This window comes from Salminus brasiliensis, chromosome 1 (assembly GCF_030463535.1).
Source record: "Salminus brasiliensis chromosome 1, fSalBra1.hap2, whole genome shotgun sequence".
Taxonomy (NCBI): Eukaryota; Metazoa; Chordata; class Actinopteri; order Characiformes; family Bryconidae; genus Salminus; species Salminus brasiliensis.
The window spans coordinates 74,944,374-74,969,642 of record NC_132878.1 but is presented as its reverse complement, the minus strand read 5'-3'; the positions used below and the strand labels follow the sequence as shown (position 1 = coordinate 74,969,642).

Here is a 25,269-nt window from a genome sequence, read left to right as displayed (position 1 = left end):
TTGAGAGGAGCCGAGGACAGCACTTCAAAATAAAAGTCCCCACCGGTCCAAACTCCTCAGTTCAATTACAAATTGTTAGCTACAGTTTATTATGTCTGAAGAAAACACACACACACACACACACACAGGTAACAGTGCCCAGTGTGCTAAAAGTCTGGCCATGGTTACTGTGGAATAATGATGAAATTAATAGGCCTAGATACTTACTGGATAACTATGTATCAAGACTATAAACGTTTTATATAATGCTGTTCATTATTATTATTATTATTATTATTATTATTATTATTAGTAGTAGTAGTAGTAGTAGTAGTAGTAGTAGAAGTAGTAATAGTAGTAGTAGTATTGGTACTATTGATATTGTTATTATTACTATTATTATTATTATTATTATTACACTTATTATTAACAACAATAATAATAGAGGATGAGTATGGTAATGTTGATGATGTCGACAAAAGTGATAATTGTCCTGATGATAATTGTGATTATCAATATTATTATCGTTGTTAACCAATTCTACTCTCTCTTAATAATAATAATAATAATAATAATAATAATAATAATGGGAACCACTCAGTTTGTTTAATTTTATTTCGCTGTACTGTGGTCTTTTTCCAGCAGATGGCGCTAAAAGCTCCCAAACCGCTGCCGAGCCGCCGCTGTTGACGTCAGCGCTCCGTGGCGAGAGAGAGAGAGAGAGAGAGAGAGAGAGAGAGAGAGAGAGAGAGAGAGAGAGAGAGAGAGAGAGAGAGAGAGAGATGGGAAAGTTTCACCCTCAGTAAGAGCAGAGGAGCGTGTTCTGCTCGCAGGCTTTCAGAGCCGCTCGATCTTCTGGATTATCTTCTGGAATCGTTTAGTGCGGATCTCGGGAGGCGGATTTTAATCAGCAGTTTCTGCTCGTTTTTCTGCTGCAATCCAAGTGTGTGTGTGTGTGTGTGTATTTGAGTGTATTTGAGTGTGTTTGTGTGGTTTCCGTCGGTGATCGCCTTTTTCCATTGCCACTCTTTTCCCTGCACCGCTGCTTCTCTTCAAGACACACACACCGTTTCTGTTTGGCAGTGTGAGTCCAGGATGAAAACACACACCAGAGGTGAGTTGGAGCTGCATGACAGATGCGTGTAGCGCATGTTTGGGTGTGTAACATGTTCAGACTGGGTTTGGTTCGTTGGTGTGCTGTGTGTGCGGTGCTGTTACTCGTTCTGCATCCTAATGTGGTCAGAAAGCGTGGGAGTGACTGCAACACAACCAGTTTGGCCACACACACACACACACACACACACACACACATATCCCACCTGAGTGTTTGTGACACACTTACTAATGACAGCTGTCAGTGTTCAGCTCTGCCAGGTATTTGGAGACATGCGGTAGTAGAGGCCACTGAGAAACTAGTGTTTACTCCAGGTCCAGCTTCTGCTCATTACTGCATTCTTTCTAAGTGATGTAAATATAAACAGGCTAATTAACTCTAATGTCCTGATCTGAACTCAAACTAATATACATCCTGATCAAACCCATCAATTCATACCAGTGATTTATTTTTGTCCTTTTTTTTTGTTGCTATTTCTACCACAACAATTAAAAAAATCCTAGTCTGATTGTGAATAAAAAATGTAAATCAAATGTAATAGAGATAAACAAAAGGGTACTGTTAAACATTCATCCAAAATATAGCTATACAGACTTTCACCACTTCTGACCAATCAGATCTTCCTCTGTGGCGTTTTTCTTCTTATACTGAACTTAACATGAATGGGTTAAATTGCAGCAATAACTGCAATAAAAATGTAATTAAAGACTGTCTTTATTTGTCTGGTATTGAAAGCACTTGAGCTAAACTCCATTTACACATTTGTTGTTCTCTGGAATTTCCCCATTAAAATCACTGGTGAGCAGTGCTAGCCCACAGACGCACTGATTTCATTTGGTTTGTAACTGGGCTGTGCTGTCTGTTCGTTCCATGCTTTGAGAGGTTGCCATGTTGTGTCATTTTACTAGTTATTACAGTGTTTCATTGTGTTATTTACCTCCATATCTTAGACTCGGGTGTAAATCCATGATTAGACAGCACTGGTTTTCCATTGATGGGAACGTTTGAGCAGCTCTGGATGCAGTTTTTCCTTGTTGAACTTTGAACTGTACCTGTCAGTAGCAACAAAGCGGTCTGCTGGTTGGACTATAATACAACACATTTCCTTATAAGGGAGGCACAGTGAAGGCAGAATAGAAATCAACAGATATTTGTTTAAAATAAAAGTTATATTTCTGTTAGGTCCCAGTTCTGCATTTTACAGATGTTGGTGTATTGTCAATCTGCACATCCTCTTGTTCTATTTTAAATAAAGGGTTTCAAGTTGAGCGACTCGGTACAGGACTAACAATGTCATGCAAAAAGATTCAGTGCTTCAGTTATCCTCATTTTTGAGCTTCATGTGTGCTGTATGTCTGGTCTTGGTGTGGCATAACAGATAGCACCACCACCTGCCAGTGAGCTACCACACCATGTGGAAGACCATGGTTGGATTCTTGGTCTGGGTGACTATGCTGCGCTACACCAATAATAGGAGTCCTTGGGCAAGACTCCTAACACTACACTGACCCACCTTTGTTATATGAGTAACCTCAGAGTAGGTCACTCTGGATAAGAGCGCTAGCTAAATGCAGTACATGTAAAATGTAAATGGTCTTGGCGGTTTGATCTGCTGGCTTGGGTATGATATAGCAATCCTTTAAACTAAGGTTACTGATTTAATCTTATCGATTGAAAATGAGTTTTTTCAAATGGGTAAAGTTTCACAGTTAAGTAGTAATAAGATAGTAATTAATAGTCTTAATTGCGGTTCTTTTCCTTTTTTTAATCTTAGACCAGAGACTTCGACTGAAATTAGTATTTTAAACTTTGCAATGTTGTGTTGTGTTTTTTGGATGGTTTTTAATTCTTGCATCATTACCTGTAGCTGTGTGTTTGTCTTGGCTTTATCTTGGCTGGTTTAGCTATTGCTTGGCGATTCTTTCCATATTTAAAACTAGGTTCAGTTGCCCTTACTTTAAAATTGGCTTAACTTACCAGCCTAACAGACAGTTCAGCATAGGCCAGTTACTGTACTGACATACTGTGTATGTTTGGTTGTAGTTCTTTTTTGGACTGGGCCTAATAAGGCAGTACTCATACTTTTCAACAAAGACTCAATTACTCTTACCTTAAAATTAGCTTCTCAACGATACTAGATGACTCACCTAGGCCAGTTACATCACATTTACTGAGATCTTGTCTTCCGAGACAGTGCATTTCAAGTGAAATGTTATTTTAAGTGTTTTTTTTTTAAATTATATTTTCCACTGACATTAGCTTTTCTAGTTATGTGTGCTGTATGTTTGGTCTTGGCTGTTTGACCTGTTATTTTCCTTTTGTAATTGAGGGTCATTTTCTCTTCCTTGCCTAGTTGCCTAGTTTTAGACGATACACAACGACCAGGCCCAGGACTTACACTGAGATGAGGATAGGAACTTTAAGTGATCTTCCGCTTTGGCAGTTGTCTAATCTTTCGCCAGTGATGTCATCTTGGCCCGTGTATATTCGGTCTTGGTTGTTTATGTTCAACTCTTAAGTGCCCACTTCCAGGATGCCATTTACCGGGAGTCTGGCCGCACATTGGACCTTGTTCCTTTCATTGCAGTCATTGCAACATCTCTTAACCTATAAACACCAAGTAAGCTATAATGAGTCATTTAGACCTGAGTGCAGTCAACCACACACCCTTCCTCTGTAATGACCAATGCTCTGACGGCCCACACAGCTGTGGCAAACCTGTCTGTTCAGTAGATATATTAATGCAGGCCTGTTGGGAACACACTAGTCAAGCAGAGGCAAACTGAAAAAAACACCCACACAATGTTGCGTTACTAGCAAAACAGCACACCAGGCCGATAACAGCCATGGAACACATATAAGTTGTCATTGCAAGCCGGAAACAGGGGTTTTCAGTTCCATTTGGATGGGAATGGGTGTAAAGCTGGCTGACCCTAAAGTTTATCGCCCCTTTGCAGGCTTGTGTTACGTTTATGGAGCCAAATATTCACCAGGTCAGTGTTTGTGTGTGCTCATGATGATCAAACTGATCCTCATGCCCCCCTAGATGGTCCACAGTGCTCTACCCAAGCTCCCTACATAAAGGGATAGAGCAAAATGCAGACCATCTGGGGACTGGTGTGGGAAACTGATTTAAAGCTGAGTTGGGGTTGTAAGCGGAGACGTTATTAAACAGATCAGGGTCAGACGTGACCGACCCACATTCAAAACTGTTTCTTTGTCATGGTCAAACTAGTGCAGTTGGATTAACCTTCTAGCTCACAGTTAGGACATTAGTTCATTTTTACTGCATTAGCTCATAGTTAGCATGTTGGCTTGTGGCTAGCATGTTAGTTAATGAGTTCAGTGTGGTGGTTGAGATGAGATTTCTTCACCATATTTGGCTTTGTTTGATTTTATTTCAGGTTCTTATATTATAAAGCACAGTTTAGGTTTAGTGTTTCTAGGCTAATTTCTGATGCACCATTCTAAAGCCTTTCAAATTGTGCTTTTTATTTAATCATTTTCAATTAAATTAAATTTTTAGGAGTGAAAAACTGAAAACAGTTACACTATAAACATAAACATAAACATACCCCTATGAAAAAGATCTATAGGATCTATTAAATATTGGCAGGAATCTGTACAGGATCCCTATAAGAATTCAGACAGTTACTCTAGTTTTTCTACAGGACGCTATGCAAGTAAACATTTAGACACTTTAGATACTGTAGTTCTAGACTTCTATTAGTAGTTTTTAAACATTTATTGTCAGGCACTGCTTATTTCTGTTGTATTGAAAATGTTGGCGACAAATTTGGATGCTTAGCATCAAGCCTGCCTTCAGTGAAGAACACTGCAATGACCTCTCTGCACTTTTACACTGCTCAATCAATGGATGTGATGCTAAGTTACGATTTTTTAACATTCAGCACTGAACAATTCCATGCTTTTTTAGCCCATGACTTTATCACCTCCACGAGCCAAAGTAATTACATGAGGAGTAGATGGTACTGAAATGGAACAGAAGAAAGCTGCTCACGGACAAGGACAGCTAATGGCATCGAACTGCGCATGAATTTGAAATTGTTGACTTGGATAATGAGAGCCCAAATTGCAATCAAGAGTCTCTTATCTAATTTAGCCCTGCTCTGCTCTGTGGCCACAGTTGGTTCTCTGCTTTAATGAGTCTGGAGGAAATCCTCTGATTAGGGGCTGCGTGTCTGACTAGCTGTGTTCACTGCAGGTATACAGCCTTCATTAGAAACTCTGCTAAAAGCTGTGCAGTCCTGTGTAAAAGAGTAAAAGATGAGCTAGTTTGTGAATACATTTAAACAGACCAAACAGGACATTCTAGAGAAGTACTGTCCATATGATCACCCAGAGTTGGAACCACCTTGGTGGCACTTATATGGCAGAATAATAATAAAAAAGGATAATAATATTAGCAACAATATTAGCACGGTATCAGGCATCAGAGCTGTTTCCCCACCTTTGGAGTGAATGGCGATGGAGGGTCATTGTTTACTGAGTTCTTCTCAACATTGGGGTCTGAACAATTGACATTTTAAGCATCTGAACAATTCTGGGGACTAAAGACTGACTGGTTTCTTCTGTGATCAGATCATCTGCACCAGCAGTTGCTTCCGATTGGAAAAATATCTTAAAAATGGGAAAAATGTCAATAACTGACAAGTGAGAAGGAGCTAATCGGGGCCTGACAATCTCAAATAACCAAATTTCAGTGCTGCGGTCAAAGCTTCCCAGCACTCTTGGTGTTTAGTTTACATCACATGGTTATTTCCCATGGTTTCCCATGGTTTCCCATGGTTTGGAAGCAGTTTAGATGGTTTTGTCATTGTAACCCTGTTCACATTAAGCGGGTCAGCCTGTGAGGCTGTTATAATGGCAGGTTTTTGTTTGCTGTCATTAGAGATGGCACCACATCATTTTCTAATACTGATACTGAAGTCTTCATCTGTGATTTGTTTTATTTTTTATGTTTTTTATTGAAGTACTGAAAAAATAGCTTCTAAAACAGGGATCCTATATCATTTAAGGGAAACATAAAGCTGACAGCATCACATAAATGCACAATTTAAGCCTATATGCCAGTGTTCTAGGCCACATACATCAGGATCAGTGTAACTTATAGACAGACACATATTATAACAAGCAGCAATACTTATCCTATCTAGCCATGTTTTGATAGTCTTTACAAGCAACAACGTCAGTTACAGACTTGAAGTAATTTTGGATTAAAACATGGTCAAATTTCAACAAATATCTAAATTCTGTTAAAATGTACATCTCAAATTCAGACAGCAGCCCAGAATCTCCTGAAAATAACAATAACATTGCATGTGACTCTCTTATAAGTTCTTTGGACTTTTTAGGCGCTCACTAAAAATCACTCAAAATTGGCCTAGGGGTCTAAGGGTTAAGAGAAAGAAAAATATGGTATCGGATTGCTATCGGTATTGCAGTATCAGTATAGGTATCAGACATGAAAAAGTGGTTTCGTGGCACCGCTAGTTAGCATTTATCTTGCATTCTTAGCTCTTGTTGTTCAAGTCACTCCTTGTTCAGTCATTGTTGTCACCAGAGGCTAATTAATGGCTGAGTGCTTTTTTATCAGCTGAACTTCATTCTGGAGGTTTCTGAAAGCCTCATGTCGCTAATGTATGGCTGTTCACTCTGTTATGAAAAGGTAATTGACCTTTAGCAAAGCTGCACCCTTTTTCACACAGTCTATGTTCAGACATATTAGCAGTCCTGCATGACTTCAGTCAAGTCCCACACTCAGGCAATTATCGTCCACCACACTGAGCAGCGCCAGAGGATGGACCTAAGTCATGAACAGAAAGGCTAAAAGATGGGTTTGATGGTAATTGCACCAGATGCAGCATATGTGTATGTTGTCTTCGTTTTCTTTCATTTTTACAAACTCGAGATGAACTTTAAACCAATGCTAGGAATAAATTAGGTTCAGAGGTCCAGTTAATGTGGCCACAACCACATTAACTGGACATTAACCAGTATTCCTGAAATAGAGTATTGAATTTAAGACTGTATCACTGATGCTCTCACTCTGTCCTAAAGGTCTCTAATTTACCATCTTGCACAGAACCCACTGTCTGAGATCAAAACTAGGCATTTGGGTGCATCCTGTCTATATTTGTATTGTTTATAGCTCAGTTGCACTGTTTTGGACATCAGCACTATTTTGCAGGCCATTAATTTGCCGTCTTTGATTCTGAAATAAACTCTTTATTTTTCTGTGCCAAAGCAATTTCTGTAGTTTGTAATTAGAGCTCTGTAGAATCGAGACCAGTTTGTTCCCCTGGTTTTCAACTCCATCATTGTATATTTCCACTTAATAGCTCAGACTCCTGCAGTACACTGTGTCCCCAGTGCTGGGAGAGTGAAGGCTAGCATGTATTTCCTCAGAGTCACATGAAGCTCTTTTCAAGCTGTCATTAAGGCAATGTTTTTGAGACCCAACACGCTTGAAGGAGAACACTAACTGGCAGCATTTCTGTTATGCCAGCTTGTAACAGATGACTGCTGGTGGGAGGGAGGGGGTCCTCAGACCCATCCATTGAAAAAGGCCAATTGTGTTTTGTTGGACTGCCGGTAACTTGTGCTTCTCCGCAGATAGGGCCACTACTCAGGAGCCAGAACTAAGACCTTTTTAATTCACAAACTGTCAAAATCGTGCCGCTAGATATGTGAATTGTGGGTTGATGCTGATAAGTAAGCAATTAAGTAAGGAACTTGGACTAATCCACCTAGTATATGAGTAACATGTTTGATTGACGTAAGCTCAATAATCCCATTCAGTTAAAGAATAACTTCATCTGTTGTTTATAGTTGTTTTATTTTTGCCCTGACTCTGCTTTGATTTATTTTTAGCAGGGCAGATACATTTTCCGGTCTTGTCTCACGTCATTGCCCTCCAGTTACATACACCTGCGGTCGAGTTCAGCCTAAGTTCATCTGGTGTACCCCTGAGTTCATGGCAGTTTCACAGAAAAAAAAAACTAAACAAGTAATGCATTGAAGCGACTGACCAGATCTCGATGTGTTTGCATGAATAAAATATAGAAAATCAACGCAATTATATATTGTAGTTTATTTTTACTTTTAGCTGTAATTGTTGATATAATATGCTAATATACTGGACGATATATGTAGAAATAAGGTGCATGTTTGTCACCACATCAGTTCAATACATCACTTGTTTCAGGCTACTAAGGCATGTGTGCCCTAACTCAGCTCAGTTAACCTTCCCAAAATATTTGGGTTTGACTGGAATGCTTGGTGTAAATCCAGGAAAAATCTGATGCAGGTCATTACAGAGTGTACTGTTACAAAAGGCAGTAGTGTTTGAAGGCTATGTAGAGTGTATAAGCACAGGATAGCTACTTCTTTAAGGGTGGGCAAAATTAGGTCATGTTGATAACATACTAACATACATTATTAAAGCAATGTGAGCACATTTCCTAAGTTTGGCCCTTTCTGTGAAATGTTTTTTCAGTAGAAAGGTTGGGACACCATCGCAAATCCCATCGTGACCCGGTGTCAAAAGAAAGTTTAGGAAGACAGATGTAAAAGTGTTGTTATTTTTCTTCAGTCATTGTTTTGTGATACAAGTATGTGATTCATATGTTAGTTCAGTTCACAGTTATCAATTCTTGTTCAATTCAAGTTAAAATACACAAACATACACAAATACAATATCACAGTCTTAGGACTTATAGTTCTATGTCAATATAACATTTTCCTTAGATCAGTTATTATAAAAAAACATTATTTAAGCAGGAACAGGACAAAACTAAAAAATAAGGTAATGTCATAATGCACTGACATTCAGTCAGCTACTACTTACAGTACAGTTAATGCAGACAAAATCAATTATCTATTCTTGTCGTGTTAAAAACAATGTATGTATACAGCACTGTGCAGATGTTTGACGCTCAGATCTTGCGAGCTAGGTTGAAGGACAAAGCTTGGTTCCAGGTTTCTCTGCGTGGATGTGTTCAGTTCCATCTCCAGCTCACCTGAGTATTCATCATTAAGTACTGATTTACCAAACCAGGTGTTGAGTGATACTTAAAAATAATACTAGATGCCCATGAGGAGAGCTGTGAGATGTGTAAATACCACAGTGATGTAAATCCATTACTTTTTGTATGAACATTATTTGTACTATTTAGTAAAAAAAAGAACTTACTGTACAGATAATGAGCTTTTTTGTTCAGATTTCCAATTTATTTGACATTTAAATTTAAATTTCTTAAAGTAAAATGTTGTTACATTAACTTACATTGAAAGTTAACATTTTTTACTTCTGTAAAGTTGTAACAGTTGACCCATAATTGATCTAAACCTGTTTTAGAGGTACCGTAGAAACTCTTAATATGCATAGCAACCTTTGTTATGACATAACTGATCACGATAAGTACAACATATCGCCCCTAAACACAAGAATGAAAAGCAAAAAGGCTTTATATGTGTGTGAGAGAGGGAAAGAGTGTGTTTGCATACATTTACAATTGTAAAGGCGTCTTTTCCAACTCTAGGCAGAAAACTGATGATGGTCAGGAGAGAACTATTTCATCATGTAAATTATGGGGGAAAACTTGCATTTGTCTTGCTTGATCACTGAGGTCAGCTTCCGTTATCTAAGGTCTGTGAGGTATTCTGTGAGCTATGCAGGTGTGTGTGTGAGTTTGAATGTATAACATAATAGCTTGTGAGTTTCCCCTCAGTGGGCTTTGACCATGACCTGTGTGTTCCCTCTTCATCACTCTTATTACCTGATGTTTCCCACCCGGTTATTAGTCTGGTGTTTTTATTGGAAGAAACGGTGGGCATTGTTCACATGAGGGATGGACAGTAAGCAGTTTCCCGCCTTTTTTTGGCGAGTGCCAAAGACGTCAAGGGATGACCCTAATGGACTTTCAGAAGCTGCCTGCATGGACAGGAAGGCTGCAGTGTTGCTAAGATGTGATGTTTGCTATGAGAATCTTAGTAAATATAGCATGTGCACTTAAGAATGGGCCATAACACAACAAGAGTATTACATCGCGATACTCGATATACAATATACTATATAATATTTTCATGATACATATTAAGGTGTCATTTCATCATGTTGAAGTGTTGTAAGCACACTTACTACAGTGCAGTTAATGCAGATTTCCACTCATTGGTTGTTTGTGTAAAGCTCCTTTACTTGGTCTAAATGTGTCTTTTCATGGTCCATGCAGCGTCCTAGAAGCTATGACTGTACCCATCAACCCATCATGTTCTTAAAGAAGTGTACTGTAATATTACTATAATGATAACAACATACGGTCATATGGGCCTGTGAATTTCCAGAGGGCAGCGCAGAACATGCCCACTGACCAACTACATGTTTGATATTTGATTTGTATTCATAGCGGATAGCATGTTTAAATGTGCCTGATTGCTCTATTGTCTGTCTATTTAAATAATCATAACCTTAGAAAAATGAAATATTGTGATGCATTTAAGCTATCATGAACATGTCTTGAAGTGCTATGAGGTTTTGTTTTGGCCACAATGACCAACCCTAATCTCAAAAAACAAAAATTGTGCTTGCATGGATTATAAAATCCTTAATTTACCAAAACACCCACAGAATCTGGCACAGTAAAGCACTAAGTAAAGAACGTTGTGATTGATTAGAGGGGGCTCATTTGCATATGGTAGTCTATGATATCAGTGTTGTCGGCCTGACCGATATGAAACTTCAATGGTTAATACTGATTTTAAGGGGCAAAAAATTCTAACAAACATAATTTTTTGGGGAATTTTAATGTATATTTTCTTAATAAGACAGTGCTTTGCTGACAGACATGGTCATCAGCTCTGTTACAAATCCTTTTTAAAAATAAAAAAGCAGAACTCAATTTAATGGTGATACTTTTCTCTGAAATAAGAAAAAGACAAGTCGTCAATATCGGCTGATGTTATCGGCCCAACTGTTATCGGTTGGGCCCTAGCACATGCAATGTATTGTGCACCAACTGTGAGTTAACAGTTGATTTGTACACATTTTTGCAGGCATACTCCTCAACGTTTAGTTTTTGACTTGATGATTGCTAGGAGATTATTCAAGCACAGATCTGTTTCGTTTTCCCCCAGAGACCGCTTTGCCCCTAGTGGGGCCTCTTTTGGTGTGTGTGTATTGTCTGTGTTCATGGAGGGGGATTCACTTCCCAGAAAGCATCGAACCCCACTGTAACCTGTGAGTCACACACAGTGGCAAACAATGGAGGAAGGCTGCCATTTTTTTTTCTCACCCGCTGACCTATTGAGCTTACTCACCTCAGGAACCACCTCAGTGTGGTGATGTCAGCCTCTTAGGCAGCCCTTTGCATTTGGAGAGGGTTTTTTTTTTTTTTGCCGGCTTTTGTGACTGATCTCATAGCAGGAGGCGAGCAAATACTAAAGGGGATCTTTCAGAAACCTTTTGCTGACCTTTGAAAACAACCACTTCTAACGGCCATGGAGAAAAATAGGCTGATTGCTCAGGAAGAAAGTGGCTCTAGAAGACAAGCGACCATGGCTTGCTGCCAGCATCGCTGCATTTGGCTCTCTCAGATCCCTTGATTTCTGCAGACTGTGGCCAGATTGGTGACGGCTAATGACGTGCATAGGAGCCTAGCGTAACTGTCCAGTTGAGCCTTTTGGGACATTACAAGGAGAATACACACCCTTATTCCCTCTTTATTCCTCAGCCTTGTAAATTGTTGTGACTTTTTTAGTCCTTAACATCACGTGTCTAGCATGAGTCAGTAGGAGTGGTTCATAGGGACTCCTCTGATTTTACAAAACCTGGGGGAAATACCCTGCTATTAAGACCAAACCGCGTAATCAACACTGGACGGGTAATCTGAAGGTATAGGCAGGTTGTCAGTAGGTTTCTCAGATTGACTCAGGCTCCACTTTGTGACATTATTTGTCTAGTGACATTGTCTGTCTTGTGTCTTGGCACAAGGAATATGCAGTCATAATGATTTATCTTTTACAAAACCAAGGATGCTTTTCATTAGGCAAAAACACAGCAAAAGAACATAATATATGTACGTGATTATAAGTAAGAATAAAGAGTGGTGTCTTAAAGGCTTTATAAGAGAGTTAAATCAGATAATGCCAATATTACTAACCATTAATAGCCACAAGTATTATTCAACTCACTTTATGCTAGTTATTATGAATTAGCCATGTTGGCATCAAGCTATTTCTTTAAGTTGAGACGACAGAGTAGTAGATTTCTAATAACTGGATCTAACCTAACATGCATAGCCTACCATTAATGTCAAGTAACGTTGCAAAATCTGGAAACTAAGCTTTAAGGTCCTTAGTGAGTTTTTTCTGTGTTTACATTCAAGAAATTGACATGCATGCAGCTCTTAATCTTAGTCAGAATTTGGAGCATTGTAACGAAAGCTGTGGTAAGATGTGGTCATCATTACAACTGTAAAAATTGATCATGAATGACGTTTCTGACAGTAAATTAATGAAGTATATTATTATATTATATCAGGAGGGGGCCAAGTACAGATCCCTGGGGCACTCCATGAAGATCAGTAACTTGACTACAGTTACCGGCCAAAGTTATTGTACTCTGCTAATTATCGTTGGCATCCAGTCTTTGTGCTTTGGCTGGATGTTGTAATCAGGTTGGTCGTGTGTGTAACTCACATGCTGGGCAGAACAACTGAACAGATGGGTCTTGGAGTGGGCGCTTAGTGCCAGACGCAGCAAGGGCAGAGGACTTCAGGGAGATGTGTGTCACTGTGTTTCGAGGACCACCTGTCTTTTGAAAGCACTTCTTACCATGCAGACGGCAAGCACAAGGTTACAGCATGTGTGTGTTCCACACTTGTGAGGCTCCAAGTGGCCAGGGAATTATGTGGGCTCGAAATCTGACAGCAATAGGTTGACAAAAAAAATGATCTACCACAATTTGTTGTTGCTTAGCTGAGAGTTTGTTTGATTGTTTGATTGAACCTCTGTGTTTTCTTTTTTTGTACAAAAATCTGACTGAAACATCCATGGCTCCATGTAGCTTAAGAGCCTATCTTAAGCATTGTTCGCCACCGCTCGCCAATACTGGAATACTGGTATCAGTATTATAACAAAACTTAAACCTCTGAAGGGATGAACCACTATATCAGCTCAAGTTACCACAAACATGGATGCATATACTTTCATGATTAGCCTATTTAGCTTAGCTACGTTAGCATATCTTCAATGCAAACTTCACCAAACATGTATTGGGTGATTGACAGCATTTGGGGTGTGGGGAGATGTAGTGTAACTCTGTAAATCCTTTAAGGGTCTCTGTTTTTGGCATGATAAAAATGCTTGGAGCCCGGAATGCATTTGTAGAAGTGAAATGTGGCAGAACGTGATAGAATAAATGATGTGTAAGCTTTGCAGTTGCAGAGGCAATTTTCAGACATCAGTCAAGCAGTGACTTTTTGCCATGTTGTATAATATGGCCTGAATACAAATCGATGTAGCTTTTTGCGTATTGCAGCAGTCATCCACTAAAGATCCTCTCCCAAGTGTCTGTAAGTTTAGGGATCTTATGACTAGTCTTCTGCCTCCAGCTGTGTTTGGTTGGTGCTGTCACTGGCTCCACTTTGGTTGCTGTGAGGAGCGAGCGAGTGGCTTGGCTTGCTTTGTGGAAACTTACAGAAAACCGTTTGTGCCTCGCTCCAGAGCTCCACACATTTTTCTCTGCTGAGTGTTTCTGGAGAAACTCATGGGCCATGCCAGCTTTAGAAACAAAAACAGACAAATAAGGCTCTAAACCAGCTTTTGAAAGACTTTTTGAGTCTGAGAAAAAAGAAGCTTTTAGGAGAGTTTGGGGTTTTCAGATCCCCACTGAGCAAACATCCAGCAGTTTGATCTTAGCGGAATGTCTCGCGCTATTTAAAACTAGTCAGAGTGATTTTATGTCACCAGTAAATATTCAGCCCAAAGTTCAATTCAGACATTCCTATTCTGCTGAAGTTCTGCCATTTTAGTGCTGCAATTACTTATTACCCCTGTAAGGCTGAAGAGGCAGGAGGTCTGTAACTCGGTTTTCCAACCATCCATTATGTTTAAATAAACAGATGTGCTAGCTAGATATATGCTTCTCTTAACTCAAGCTGCTTTTGAAATCCTGTCCAAGACAGCGCAGCGGACCATCAGCCTGTAACTCCTCTGAGAAACTGATGTTGATCTCCAGACTCTTCCCCTTCATTCCTAGCCAGGTAATTTGACATAATCACGCCGCCAACCGGCATGAGTGGGCCAACCTCTAGTACTGTGGTCTAAGTGGGTGGGATTATATCTGTGTGTGTTTGTTTTTATACATTTTCAAGACAACAGTGTTTTGACTGTAGTAAAACAGGGCTAATCTATGGGGGCGGGGCACTAACTTCATGTTTTCTCGCAAATAGCGGCTTATTATGTATTATATATGGCTATATATATATATATATATATATATATATATATATATATATACATACATACACACATACTGGACATACAGTACCAGTTAAAAGTTTGGGTACACCAGTTAAAGGTGTGCTGATCTTAAAAACATTTGATCCAAATGCTAGGGTGACCATATTTCTGTTTTTTTTTTTTAAGTGGACAACATAATAAAATGTTGTGGCTGTCATCACACATACACATTGCCACTGTCTTACAACTGTTTGAAATCCTGCATTGACAGCATCCTAACTACAGTGGAAACCCGTGTGTTCCCTGTGTGCTCTTTTTTAACAAAAATATGGTCACCCAAGCATTTTTAAGATGACGATCAGCACACATTAAACCAACTTTTGATTGGTACCGTGGAGCATTACTACAAGTAGACACTTCATACACACATAATCTGAAAGGGAAGAGTCTTGATGCTCTTAGTGCCCAATGAAATATGGGATTGGCTAGGGTTTATTTGCATATTACAGTTGTCTGCAATACCAGTGTTGCCAAGGTCAGTATCACAGTAATGACTGTCAAACACTATATTGTGTACACACACAGCTTCACTAAGAGACATGAATCCCAAATGCTCTGTCTTTTCCTCAGTGCCTCTGACTGATGCGACGTTGTTGCGTTAGGCAGACAGATCCTGTCCCGCCTTGTGTCACCTCCACGCGCCTTTTAAGTGTCAAAATAAAGAGGGAACTCTCAGATCAGCGTGGCTCTCTCTGACAGACCCTCAGCCCTCTGCTAAACTCAGTGCACTCTTCCTTTGCTGCTAGCACCTTTGACATTCACTTTTCTTTCATCCCTCCCTACATCAGGCCCTAATAGCATCTCAAGGGCAAAGAGGGAGCAGCCAGACCTTTTGCGTCCATTGCCAGCAATTAGACAGGATTAACTGAGGCCTGTACAGCTCTGTGGTTCTTCGCATTCATGTAGGCTTTTTGCGTTATTTAAATTGGCCCTTAGATAGAGCTTTACATTTTTATGTGACAGGCCACTTTTTTGCTCCCTTCAGTTTTGGTGCTGGGTTAAACCTTTCAGCTACAGGTCTGTTATTAATCAGTTATTAATACTTAAGATGTATTATTTAGTAACTGCTGTGAAGCTAATGCAGTTGTGAAAGTGAGGACATTTAATTGTGGACCCACATGGAGTGTAAAGACAGTGTGGAAAGAGTGTCTGACACTGGTTTTCATGAGGACCACCATCATTTGTCCATGATTATTTCACCCCTCAAGCGGTCTGGTTTTGTTGCTGCGCATTGTAAATGGCCTCTCTTCTGATTGTCTGCCCTTTGTTGTGCCTTGTTCAAAAAGCAGTCTACACAATTCAAGCGCTCCTCATAACTTGAGTGGTTTGAGTGGGCAGAGCTAAACTTCTGTAGACTGAGTAGGCAGATATTTATGTGCTACTTTTTGTATCTTAGTTGCCATCTATGGGCATTTAAAGTATGCAGTAGTAGTAGTGTAATATAAGTGTTTTACACACATCGGTAAGGGCGCTCTCTGTACTGCAATAATTAGAAAACCCATTGATTGACAATAGTTAGAATAGAAGCAACTGACCATTGTCTAATATTGTAAATGTGCTTTGAGTCTGAAAGTCAAGAAAAATGCTACAGGTTGACCGTGTGCCAAACACAGATGTGACAGCGTTCTGTCAGGGGTTTACATGAGCAGCCAGCCGTGCAGCGTTTCCTAATGCATCTTCAGCTGCATTCACTGCATATACAGCAACTGTGTTATTGTATATAATATCTAATAATCAGAGTTGTCAAGCTTTATTTTTTTACAAATGCAGTGTCATTGGAATGCTGAATTCTGACTGTTGTATCAACTAACAGGTGATCTTTGCGGGGCAGTGGTGGCTCAGCGGTTAGAGCGCCGGGATATCGATAACAGGGTTGTGGGTTCGATTCCCGGGCTCGGCAAGCTACCACTGTTGGGCCCTTGAGCAAGGCCCTTTACCCTCTCTGCTCCCCGGGCGCTGGAGTTGGCTGCTCTGGGTGTGTGTGTGTACTCACTGCCCCTAACACGTGTGTGTGTGTGTGTGTGTGTGTGTGTGTGTGTTCACTACCAGATGGGTTAAATGCGGAGGACACATTTCGCTGTACAGTCCACACTGTACAGTGACGAATACGTGCACCTTTATCCTTTACCTTTATCCTTTATCTTGCTGACTAGCATATTGCTGAGTGATTTGGATGAGGGTGGGCCATCCTACCTATCAAGAGAGAGCGAGTACAGGTGGCTATGACATCACCAGGGCCAAAGCATAGACAACTGACCCGGTTGGGAGCCTTTAAAGTTTTTTTTTTCTTTGCCAGAAGCATATTTTGCAGTGTTTGAAAGTGTGTGAATGGATTGTAATTTTTCAGATACGCCACTTTTCATTACATGGCCTCTTTTTATCATCTAAAATGACTTTAATTAATTAAGTAATCTTCGAAACACTTTGGCAATTAATATTTTTTGTATGTTAATATAGATATGTATGTGTTCATGCATTAAGATGCAAATCAATGTGCTGTACGGGAACTGCAATACAATAAGTGCTGGTGTTCTGTGTGTGTGTGGAAGCAGAAGTTCAGTCAGCTGTGTGTTATGTAAGTCTTTTTGCTCAGGGCGTGGAGCTAACTCCTGTGTGTGTGTATTTTGTGGGTTAATTGTAAGTGGAACTCAAGTTGCTGTGTGTGTGTGTGTGTGTGTGTGTGTGTGTTTGCAGGCTGAAGCGTCCGCCTGGTTGAAGGAGTCGAGCGCAAAACGCTCGAGTTCAACACAGCCACTTCCTGATGATGACAGTAAACATGGGTAAGAACACTGTGTCCTCCCCTCTCTCTCTCTCTTCTCCTATTTGTCTCTCTCTCTCTGTCTCTGTCTTTCTCTGTTTCTCTTGCTTTCTCGCTTTCTCACTCTCTATCTCTCTCTCTCTCATACTATTCCTCCTTCTTTTTTGCTGTCCCCTGTTTTAAAAAGACACGTTTCTCTCACAGTGCAGAAACACACATACACACAAACTCCATTTTACAGCACACACACACACTTCCTGTTGACAGTTCCTCATAGGGAAACTTAGCATTTTTTCAGCAACATGTTAAAATCATGTTGAAGTGACTCAGCAGCAGCTTGGAGACACGGAGACTCCTGTCTCTGAACTGCTGCAGCTTTTAGATTTTCACACATTCAGCAGTTTCTGTATTTCTTCTTCATTTAGTCAGAACCAGCTCACAGTGTGAAGAAAACCTTACAATTTTTTCCTAAAAATGCAGCTATTTTGTCACTTATACTTTCTTTTTATAAGACATATGTTCAATTGTTATTCTATCCTATCATATCCTACATTTTAATGTGGCAGTTGTTCCTTACATTTGTGATAAATGGACCAGTAGAAGTACTCCAAAATGCCTTGATGTAAAATATGTAACTTTATTGACTTCCATTGAAAGTTAGGACGAGGTTTCCTTCTCCTCTAAAGTTACTGTTATTGAAATACAAGGTTATCATGACAGCATGACATCATTATTGATATTAATTTAATCATGGTCATAATTATATTAATAATTGCATTATGTAACTATATGTTTTCAAATGTTATTTATTTTATTTATTTTGTTATGTTTCCTACATATGTATGTTGTTTTTATTATATTATACAGCTTTTCAAATAAAGCATTAAAAAATAAATGAAATAAATTTCTACATACATGTGGACCAGTTATCATGACGTGTGATGGGTTTTCCAAGTTTGCAACAAAATAAAAATAGAAATTTAAATTAAATTTAGATTTTGACCCCATCACACTACCTTATATGGTAAAGAATCTCTTGATATATGTGGACCTCAGTCTGGTCTGGTCTAACACATATGTTATATTCTAAAAAAAGGATGTAGTCATTTCTTCATACCATCTAAAGCCTTATGTGGGCCAGGAAATGAAAGTATGTGTTTGATTGAGCATGTTTAATACAGTGGTAGCGAGAGGTACATTCATTTTACGCAGCACTAACCTACAGGACGTTACAGCAGCTGACTGGTGTGATTAGCAGTAGGGGTCAAACAATGAGAACAGGTATCATCTTCAAAACTTCATCTGAAATAGCTACGTTCAGTAAGGATCAGGAAGAAGTGCTCCAACTTTCACATAGTTAGAACTGAAATGAAGATCTAACACTGAGTATTTTCAAATTTTATGATGTTATTTTTTAAACTTTTGGTTTGTTTTCTGTTGTTTTGTTGAATATATACCACAAGTAAAATATAAACGTTTTTAGTCATGTGGTTTAAACCCATTCTTTTCTGCTCAGCAGAACTTTAAATGTGTTTCTCTATATTTAATGTTTTTCTTGCTATACCACACTGTAATACCACATGTATTATGCTTATATAGGGCTTGGGAATGAGCTTGTGAGTTAGCTCAGGTGTGTTAAGCATGAATGTTAGCACTCATGTATTAGCATATTTATATGCTAGTTTATATCCTGAAAGGGTTTTTCAAATGTGTGAGTGTGTTTGTGTGTATGTCTGAAACCTGACACGGTTTTCTCTGTGGTTTACAGATGACGGTCTCCAAAATGGGCCTGGACCACACAGGAATACTCAAGGTAGGACTAACCAGTCATCTTGCATACATGCATTTTGTTTTTCATAGCAACTGTTGCAGTGCAAACAATCCCATTTAACCTGAATTGTATTTTGTAGCACACAACCGTATGGTTGACGTATGGTTGGGCCCAGAGGGACTAAGCCCACCCACTATCAAATGAAAGTTCCCTCACTAAATTTATTACCTGGTCAGAAACTCTTTCTTGACTCATTCACGTCTGATCAAAATCGGTCCATCTGCAAATTTAGCACAGTATTTATCCGACTTTACGACTAAGCGTATGTGAGGGAAAAAGACAGTTCTCTCATTCAGCCAACAAAGTTTGAGAGTTGAGCTAAACCTAAGGATAAGATACATTTCACCCTAATTATTAGTTTACAGAAGAGTATAACGTTTCAGAGACTGTAACTGGCACAGTATCCGAAGACAGTGGTCTTGCTAGCTGTTGACCTGATTGTTTTGATGTAGAGTCATGCTTGTTCAAGGGAAATTCTGAGAGATCAGCACCATTAGTCAGAACTGTAGTTCATGAGTGTAATGTGAAAGTGTGTGTGGTGCTTTATTGTGGGTAAGACTTGTACTCTAGGGGGCTGTGATGACTGAGGGACAACTACAAACACAACATCAGTTGAATCTTTCATGATGTGTTAGGTCTTGCCCATTTCAACATCTGTCAGGATTGTAAAAGCCTGTAGTTTGGGCTAGGCATAAGCAGAATGCTCATCAGTTGCAGCTGTTTAACATTGCTAGCTTGCTGGACAAATGTTGCAGCCTACACTTCTAGCAGCTTTAGCATGTATTCTGTGAAGCTTGTCCAACCTAGCAGAAATAAACGGAAAAGAACTCTACAATACCAGAAAAGTAAGGTAAAACAATTGAGTCATGGACTTGTTTTTTTTCATGCATTAAAAATCCTTCCCCTCACATGTCACTGACAGTGTGGGCTGCATTATAATGCAGTGTAGCTGCCAGCGGCTGAGTTAGAGCAGACGTGGGGCAGAGCAAACTCAAACACGCCTAAACACTTACATCATCCACATTATTCTCTCGGTTAAACATTAATGCACAGGTCGAGACAGCACACGCTGGTGTGGAAGTATTTGAGGCATTTTGTTTTGTGCTGCTTGTGTGAGAATGAGAATTTATACATTGATTGGCCATTGTATTGGAAACACTTACCATGCACTTGCATTACGTAGGTATATAATGATGGACTGTAGCTTATTTGTTTCTTCTCAGCCCCCCTCTACCCTAATATTATTTGGGTGGCGGACCAGCAATGACACTGACATGGTGGTGTGTGCTGTCTATCCTCACTGGACACTAGCTCTCTTGTAACTCCACCTTGCTGGTGTACAGTTAGAGGCTGAAACCCATCTGTTAATGCACAGGCTGTGTTAGCCATCCGCTAGCCCTTTATCAGTGGTCATTTTCTGACCACAAGACCACTGTCGACAGGATATTTTTGGGTAGTGGACTCATCGTAAACTTAGCACACATCACTTTTATGTGAAAAAAAACACACACACACACAGCAATGCTGCTGGGTCTGCTAAACTCATGCACACACACATACACACTCTCTCCAATGTCAGTGCCACTGCTGTGCTGAGAATAGTCACCAAATGAAGTAATATTTATTCAGTGGTGGTCCTGTGGTGGTCACTTTCCAGCAATGGCCAGAGTAGAGGGGGTCTGAAAGCTTGTGCTGCAACAGACGGGCTACAGTCTGTAACTGTAAACCTACAGAGTGCCCCTAAATGGTAGAGGTTTCTGCTGTCCACACTGAATGAGTGTAGATAAAGGCAAGTGTTTCTAATAAACTGGCAACAGTATGCGTGTGTGTGTGTTTGGCGCACAGGATCCTAGGTTGCTCCTTATTGCTAGTCTTGCTGAATGCCTTTGTGATGATGTGAGGTGTAGCGCTGAGGAAATCCCCCTCAATGTCTTCATTCATTCCAACACTCAGCATGCTTCCTCCAGCCCACACTCTCCCTCTCTCTCTCTCTCTTTCTCTCTCTCTCACACATACACACTGCTAGATGATGCAATGCAGAGAAAGCACTTCCAAACTTCCCGGCAGCGCTCTTTGACTTACACTGTCATTCGCATGCATGAATAGGTTATGCCTAATCAAGAAAACTGGCCTTTGAAAGATTAGAGGTCGATATGTGAGACAGTAATGAGACTGAAGGACATTTAAAGGAGAACAAAGTCTCATGTACAGAAACGCCCCCCCCCCCTCCTTACTCCAAATATAGCTGTTTGGTGTCTGAAGCTCATAATACCCCACCATTAACAATGTGCTATTTGCACATCAATCCTGATTGGAGGGAATGTAGTCGTGGCCATTCAGCGAACAGCTCACATTAGCTGTTTGACCAGCTACTTCAGCAACAATTAGCAGTCCGTCCACCTTTTTTTTTCTACACACAGAAGTGACCATAGCCCCGCCCCCTATTTTTCTGTTGGCTCATGCTTCCAAAGTTTGTGAATTTGTGGGGTTCCACTATGCAGATTTTCTAGATCGATTTTCCAGACAGGGATGAAGCCTAGTGCCGAACAGCACAGGATTTCTGAATGGAAACATTAGGCATTAAGAGGAAAATAAAGTCCATGGCTTTAGGAACCATTCCATCGAGTTGTTAAGGAACCAACAATTGCTAATGTGGCTTCTTACATTGTATGACACTGTTAGCTAAACATGGAATAAAATACACTCTGAAGTACGCTCAGAAAAAGGAGCTATGCCATACTTTATAATAAATACATAATCAATGATTTATAATAAATACATAATCAGATATAGTTTAAAACATCTTCATTTAGCATCTGGGGTTTCCCAAAGGCATCTTAGCTCATTGATGATTCTTAGGGTTGTGCAAACATCCCAATGAGCAATTTCTGTACCAATCAAGATGACCTTTAACACTAAGATGCTCTTAGGGAAACTCTCTCATATGCTGATCATTTTATAGTAGTTTAGCTGCTTAAAATGTAAAGGTTCTAGACCACACCCATAAGCAGGGATTCCTCAAGGGTTCTTTCGTACAGACTGTGGTTCTGTTTTGACCTATGGCAACTCTTTGAATGTTCTTTTTCTCAGGACATCCAGTATGTAGTTATTTGAAGAACCTTTTTAAAATGGTTCTCTGAATCTTCAAAATAGTTTCCACTATGAAAAAGCCATTTTCAGTATTAGATATTCAGTATTGGAGTGCTTATACTTTAAAAATAATAATATGCTTCTTATGCTTTTGTAGAAGCTTCCATTATATGTGGGCCACATTAGCCTCGTAGCTCCAGTGCAGACCTAAAGATGCAAACTTCAGACATCAAAAGCATCCAGGCTGTTCGGCTACATTTGCACTGAAGGCAGCAAAGTTTTTTTTTAAAAGTTTAGCTAAGCTATGTCTCTGAAAACATCTTCACTAAAGCTTGTGTGCGGTTGCAGGGTTTTGTGGGTGGGTGACGCTGTGTTCTTCTCCTCAAGAACCATTGTGTTCCTTTAGCCTCTGAGGTAATGCTTTAATGGCCGTTAGAGTCTCAATAGCTGTGGTCTGCGTAGGAGTAGTGTGTACATGTATGTATGTGAGTGTGTGTGTGTGTGTGTGTGTGTGTGTGTGTGTGTGAGTCTGTGTGTGTCTGTGTGTGATGTCATTGGCTGATTTTTTGGCAGTGGTGGCAGTGCAGCTCCTTCTGTTTGTTTGGTCTCCTTGACTGCTGAGCCTTGGGGTGCCCCCTAGGCCCGTGACAGAGAGAGTGGGGGAAAGGGAATGGCAGCAGTGCAGGGGAAAAGAGGGAGAGAGAGTGGAAGATAGAGAGTGAATGTGAAGCGAGAGAGAGAGAGAGAGAGAGAGAGAGAGAGAGAGAGAGAGAGAACGATAGAGAAGAAGAGAGACCCAGCCCACATACTCATGGGCTAGGTGGGTTCCAGGTGGACATGGGCTCTGAGTGGGTTTGTGCATGTGTTGTTACTGGGACCCAGTTACAGCCCACCTTAATCCCACATGTGCCCCATTTGCCAGTGCACAACCTAGCTGGGGCCCTTGTCTGACTGCTCCTGGTCCCATCACTGACCCTGGTGGGCATGTCTTTGTGGGTCAAACATGGAATCCCAGAAAGAGAGAGTGAGTGAGCGAGAGAGAGAGACAATAAGACACAGATAGAGAATCTAGAAAGACAGTAAAAAATGTGTGAAAGTGATGACAATGACAAATGGCTTGCTTTCAAGGTTTCTTCCTCTCATTCTGAGGAGTTTTTCATTGGCTTGTTTACTTGGGGATCAGACCTGGATTGCTTATAACATTTTGCATTAGATTTGCATTGGATGGCATTAGTAGTTTCATTGCAGTTATCGGCATCATACTATAGCCTTCTCTGTGTATCCTTTATTAATGTCACATTAGTCTGAAAGCTGCACTCCATGATCATGTTGTTGGTACGCATGCAGTTCTTCCGGTTGTCCTGGTGCATTCGCTAGTGTCTTATCTGATTCCGTTTGTTCACTGTTATAAAATGCAGAGTGTTATTCAGCACCTCGACCAGTTTTGTGAAGCTGAGGCGTTCAGGTTTCACTCTATCACCTCATCTTTTCCACATATCTGTTAATATAGTGCTGATGACCTCATACCATTACATTATCCTCAGCGCAGCTCGTCTTCATTCTGAATTTGTGCCAACTAGAGCTGGAGCTAACGTACTTGCATAACACACACACATGAGAAACGACATTGTACATTGTGCTGTCAAGCTTTGCACTAGGTGTTGGGACATTGATAGTTAAAATATCACAGTATGAATTGCTATTGGTGAACCACGTATAGACACAATATCATCCAGCCTTAGGCGGCGGAACTGTTAGCGCTGAGCTTTGGGAAAACCCACTGCTGCTGTATGTATGTATGAGTTAGCAACATTCATGCCTCAGCATGTAGTGTGATTTCATCCAAACCGCTTCCCACAATCTGAAAGAAGAGCTACCTTGCTTCTAATGTGAGAACCATTGTAAACAATCATTTTATTTCAACACAGTTTCAATCAGTAGTGAAGCAATTCAACCTGATTTTCAACCGTATTTTCATACGCAATACAGCTACACAGTTTAGGTGATACCTTTTATTGAATAACCCATGCAGCCCATTCATTCCTCTTATAACATATCTGTGGGTTTATGTACCCAAAACTGTCATACTTTCACAGTTTTTCTTGACCCCTCCTTTTCTCCGAGAATTAAACAGGCTGTTTTTGTTACTATGCCTTTAGGACTGAGCTCTGTTTCTCCACACTGATCAGCAGGAAATTTACAATGAGTGATCTCGATGTAGAACCGGGGTCTGGCTTTCGTGTCAGAGCCCTGTGAGTATGTTGAATCTGGAGAGACAAACCTTTTGGGGCTCTTTGGTCAGAAAAGTTTCAACAAGAATCACTCTCTATGTTTTCCGGCACACCATAAATCCAAATGTTACATCTTCTGGATCTGCTTTCCAGGTCAGTTACTTTTCCCTGCAGTCGCTGTCTTTCTTTTAGCAGGTATAGCAGTGAGTTCTTAGTCACCACACTACTAGCTTCCAGTTCTGAAATATGTTCCTCCGCATCAGAGACAGCTTGGACTTGAGCGTGTGTTTTGGAGTGTTGCTCCGAATTCAGACAGCTTTTGGTAAAGCTCTTGATTTAACGAAGCAAGCTCTTCTTTCAAGGATCTCTTTAAGTCTACCTGTAGCTGTGATATTGCTGTACAAATATTCTGGAGATCTTTGGAGATCCCCACATTCCCCTCTTAGTTCAGGTTGCCTCTCTTTCACTTGTTGGCATAGCGCTATCGGATGACTCCATCTGAGCTTTTTTGGATGTTCCTTGTTCTGTTACCCGCTTCTTTAAGCGCTTCTGACTTTTCTGTGGTTTTCCACCACTTATGTCTTTGTGGAAATTAAAGTTCTCAAGTAGAGGGGAGATTTTGAAGACCAGTTGAGACATAGTGGGTTTCTATGTGTTAGAGGCTTCACCCAGAAGGCCCTGAGCTCTGCTCTTATTGGCTAGCATTGGTTGTGTCAAATTAAAA

The 25,269-nt window shown here is 40.2% G+C and overlaps 1 protein-coding gene across 2 annotated transcripts in view; it reads left to right on the top strand.

Annotated features, from left to right (window-relative positions):
- The first annotated feature begins 782 nt into the window (after window positions 1–782).
- The window catches only part of map3k22 (mitogen-activated protein kinase kinase kinase 22), a 64,486-nt gene continuing 39,999 nt past the window's right edge, over window positions 783–25,269 (top strand). Inside the window, exons 1-4 of one of the 2 annotated variants that reach the window (XM_072688861.1) lie at window positions 783–922; window positions 1,037–1,093; window positions 17,330–17,415; window positions 19,162–19,206. In XM_072688861.1, coding sequence (XP_072544962.1) covers window positions 17,397–17,415; window positions 19,162–19,206 — 64 coding nt within the window. In that variant the 5' untranslated portion in view covers window positions 783–922; window positions 1,037–1,093; window positions 17,330–17,396. Of the gene's footprint in view, window positions 1,094–17,329; window positions 17,416–19,161; window positions 19,207–25,269 lie in introns of both variants that reach the window. The other variant, XM_072688860.1, reaches the window with a different exon arrangement.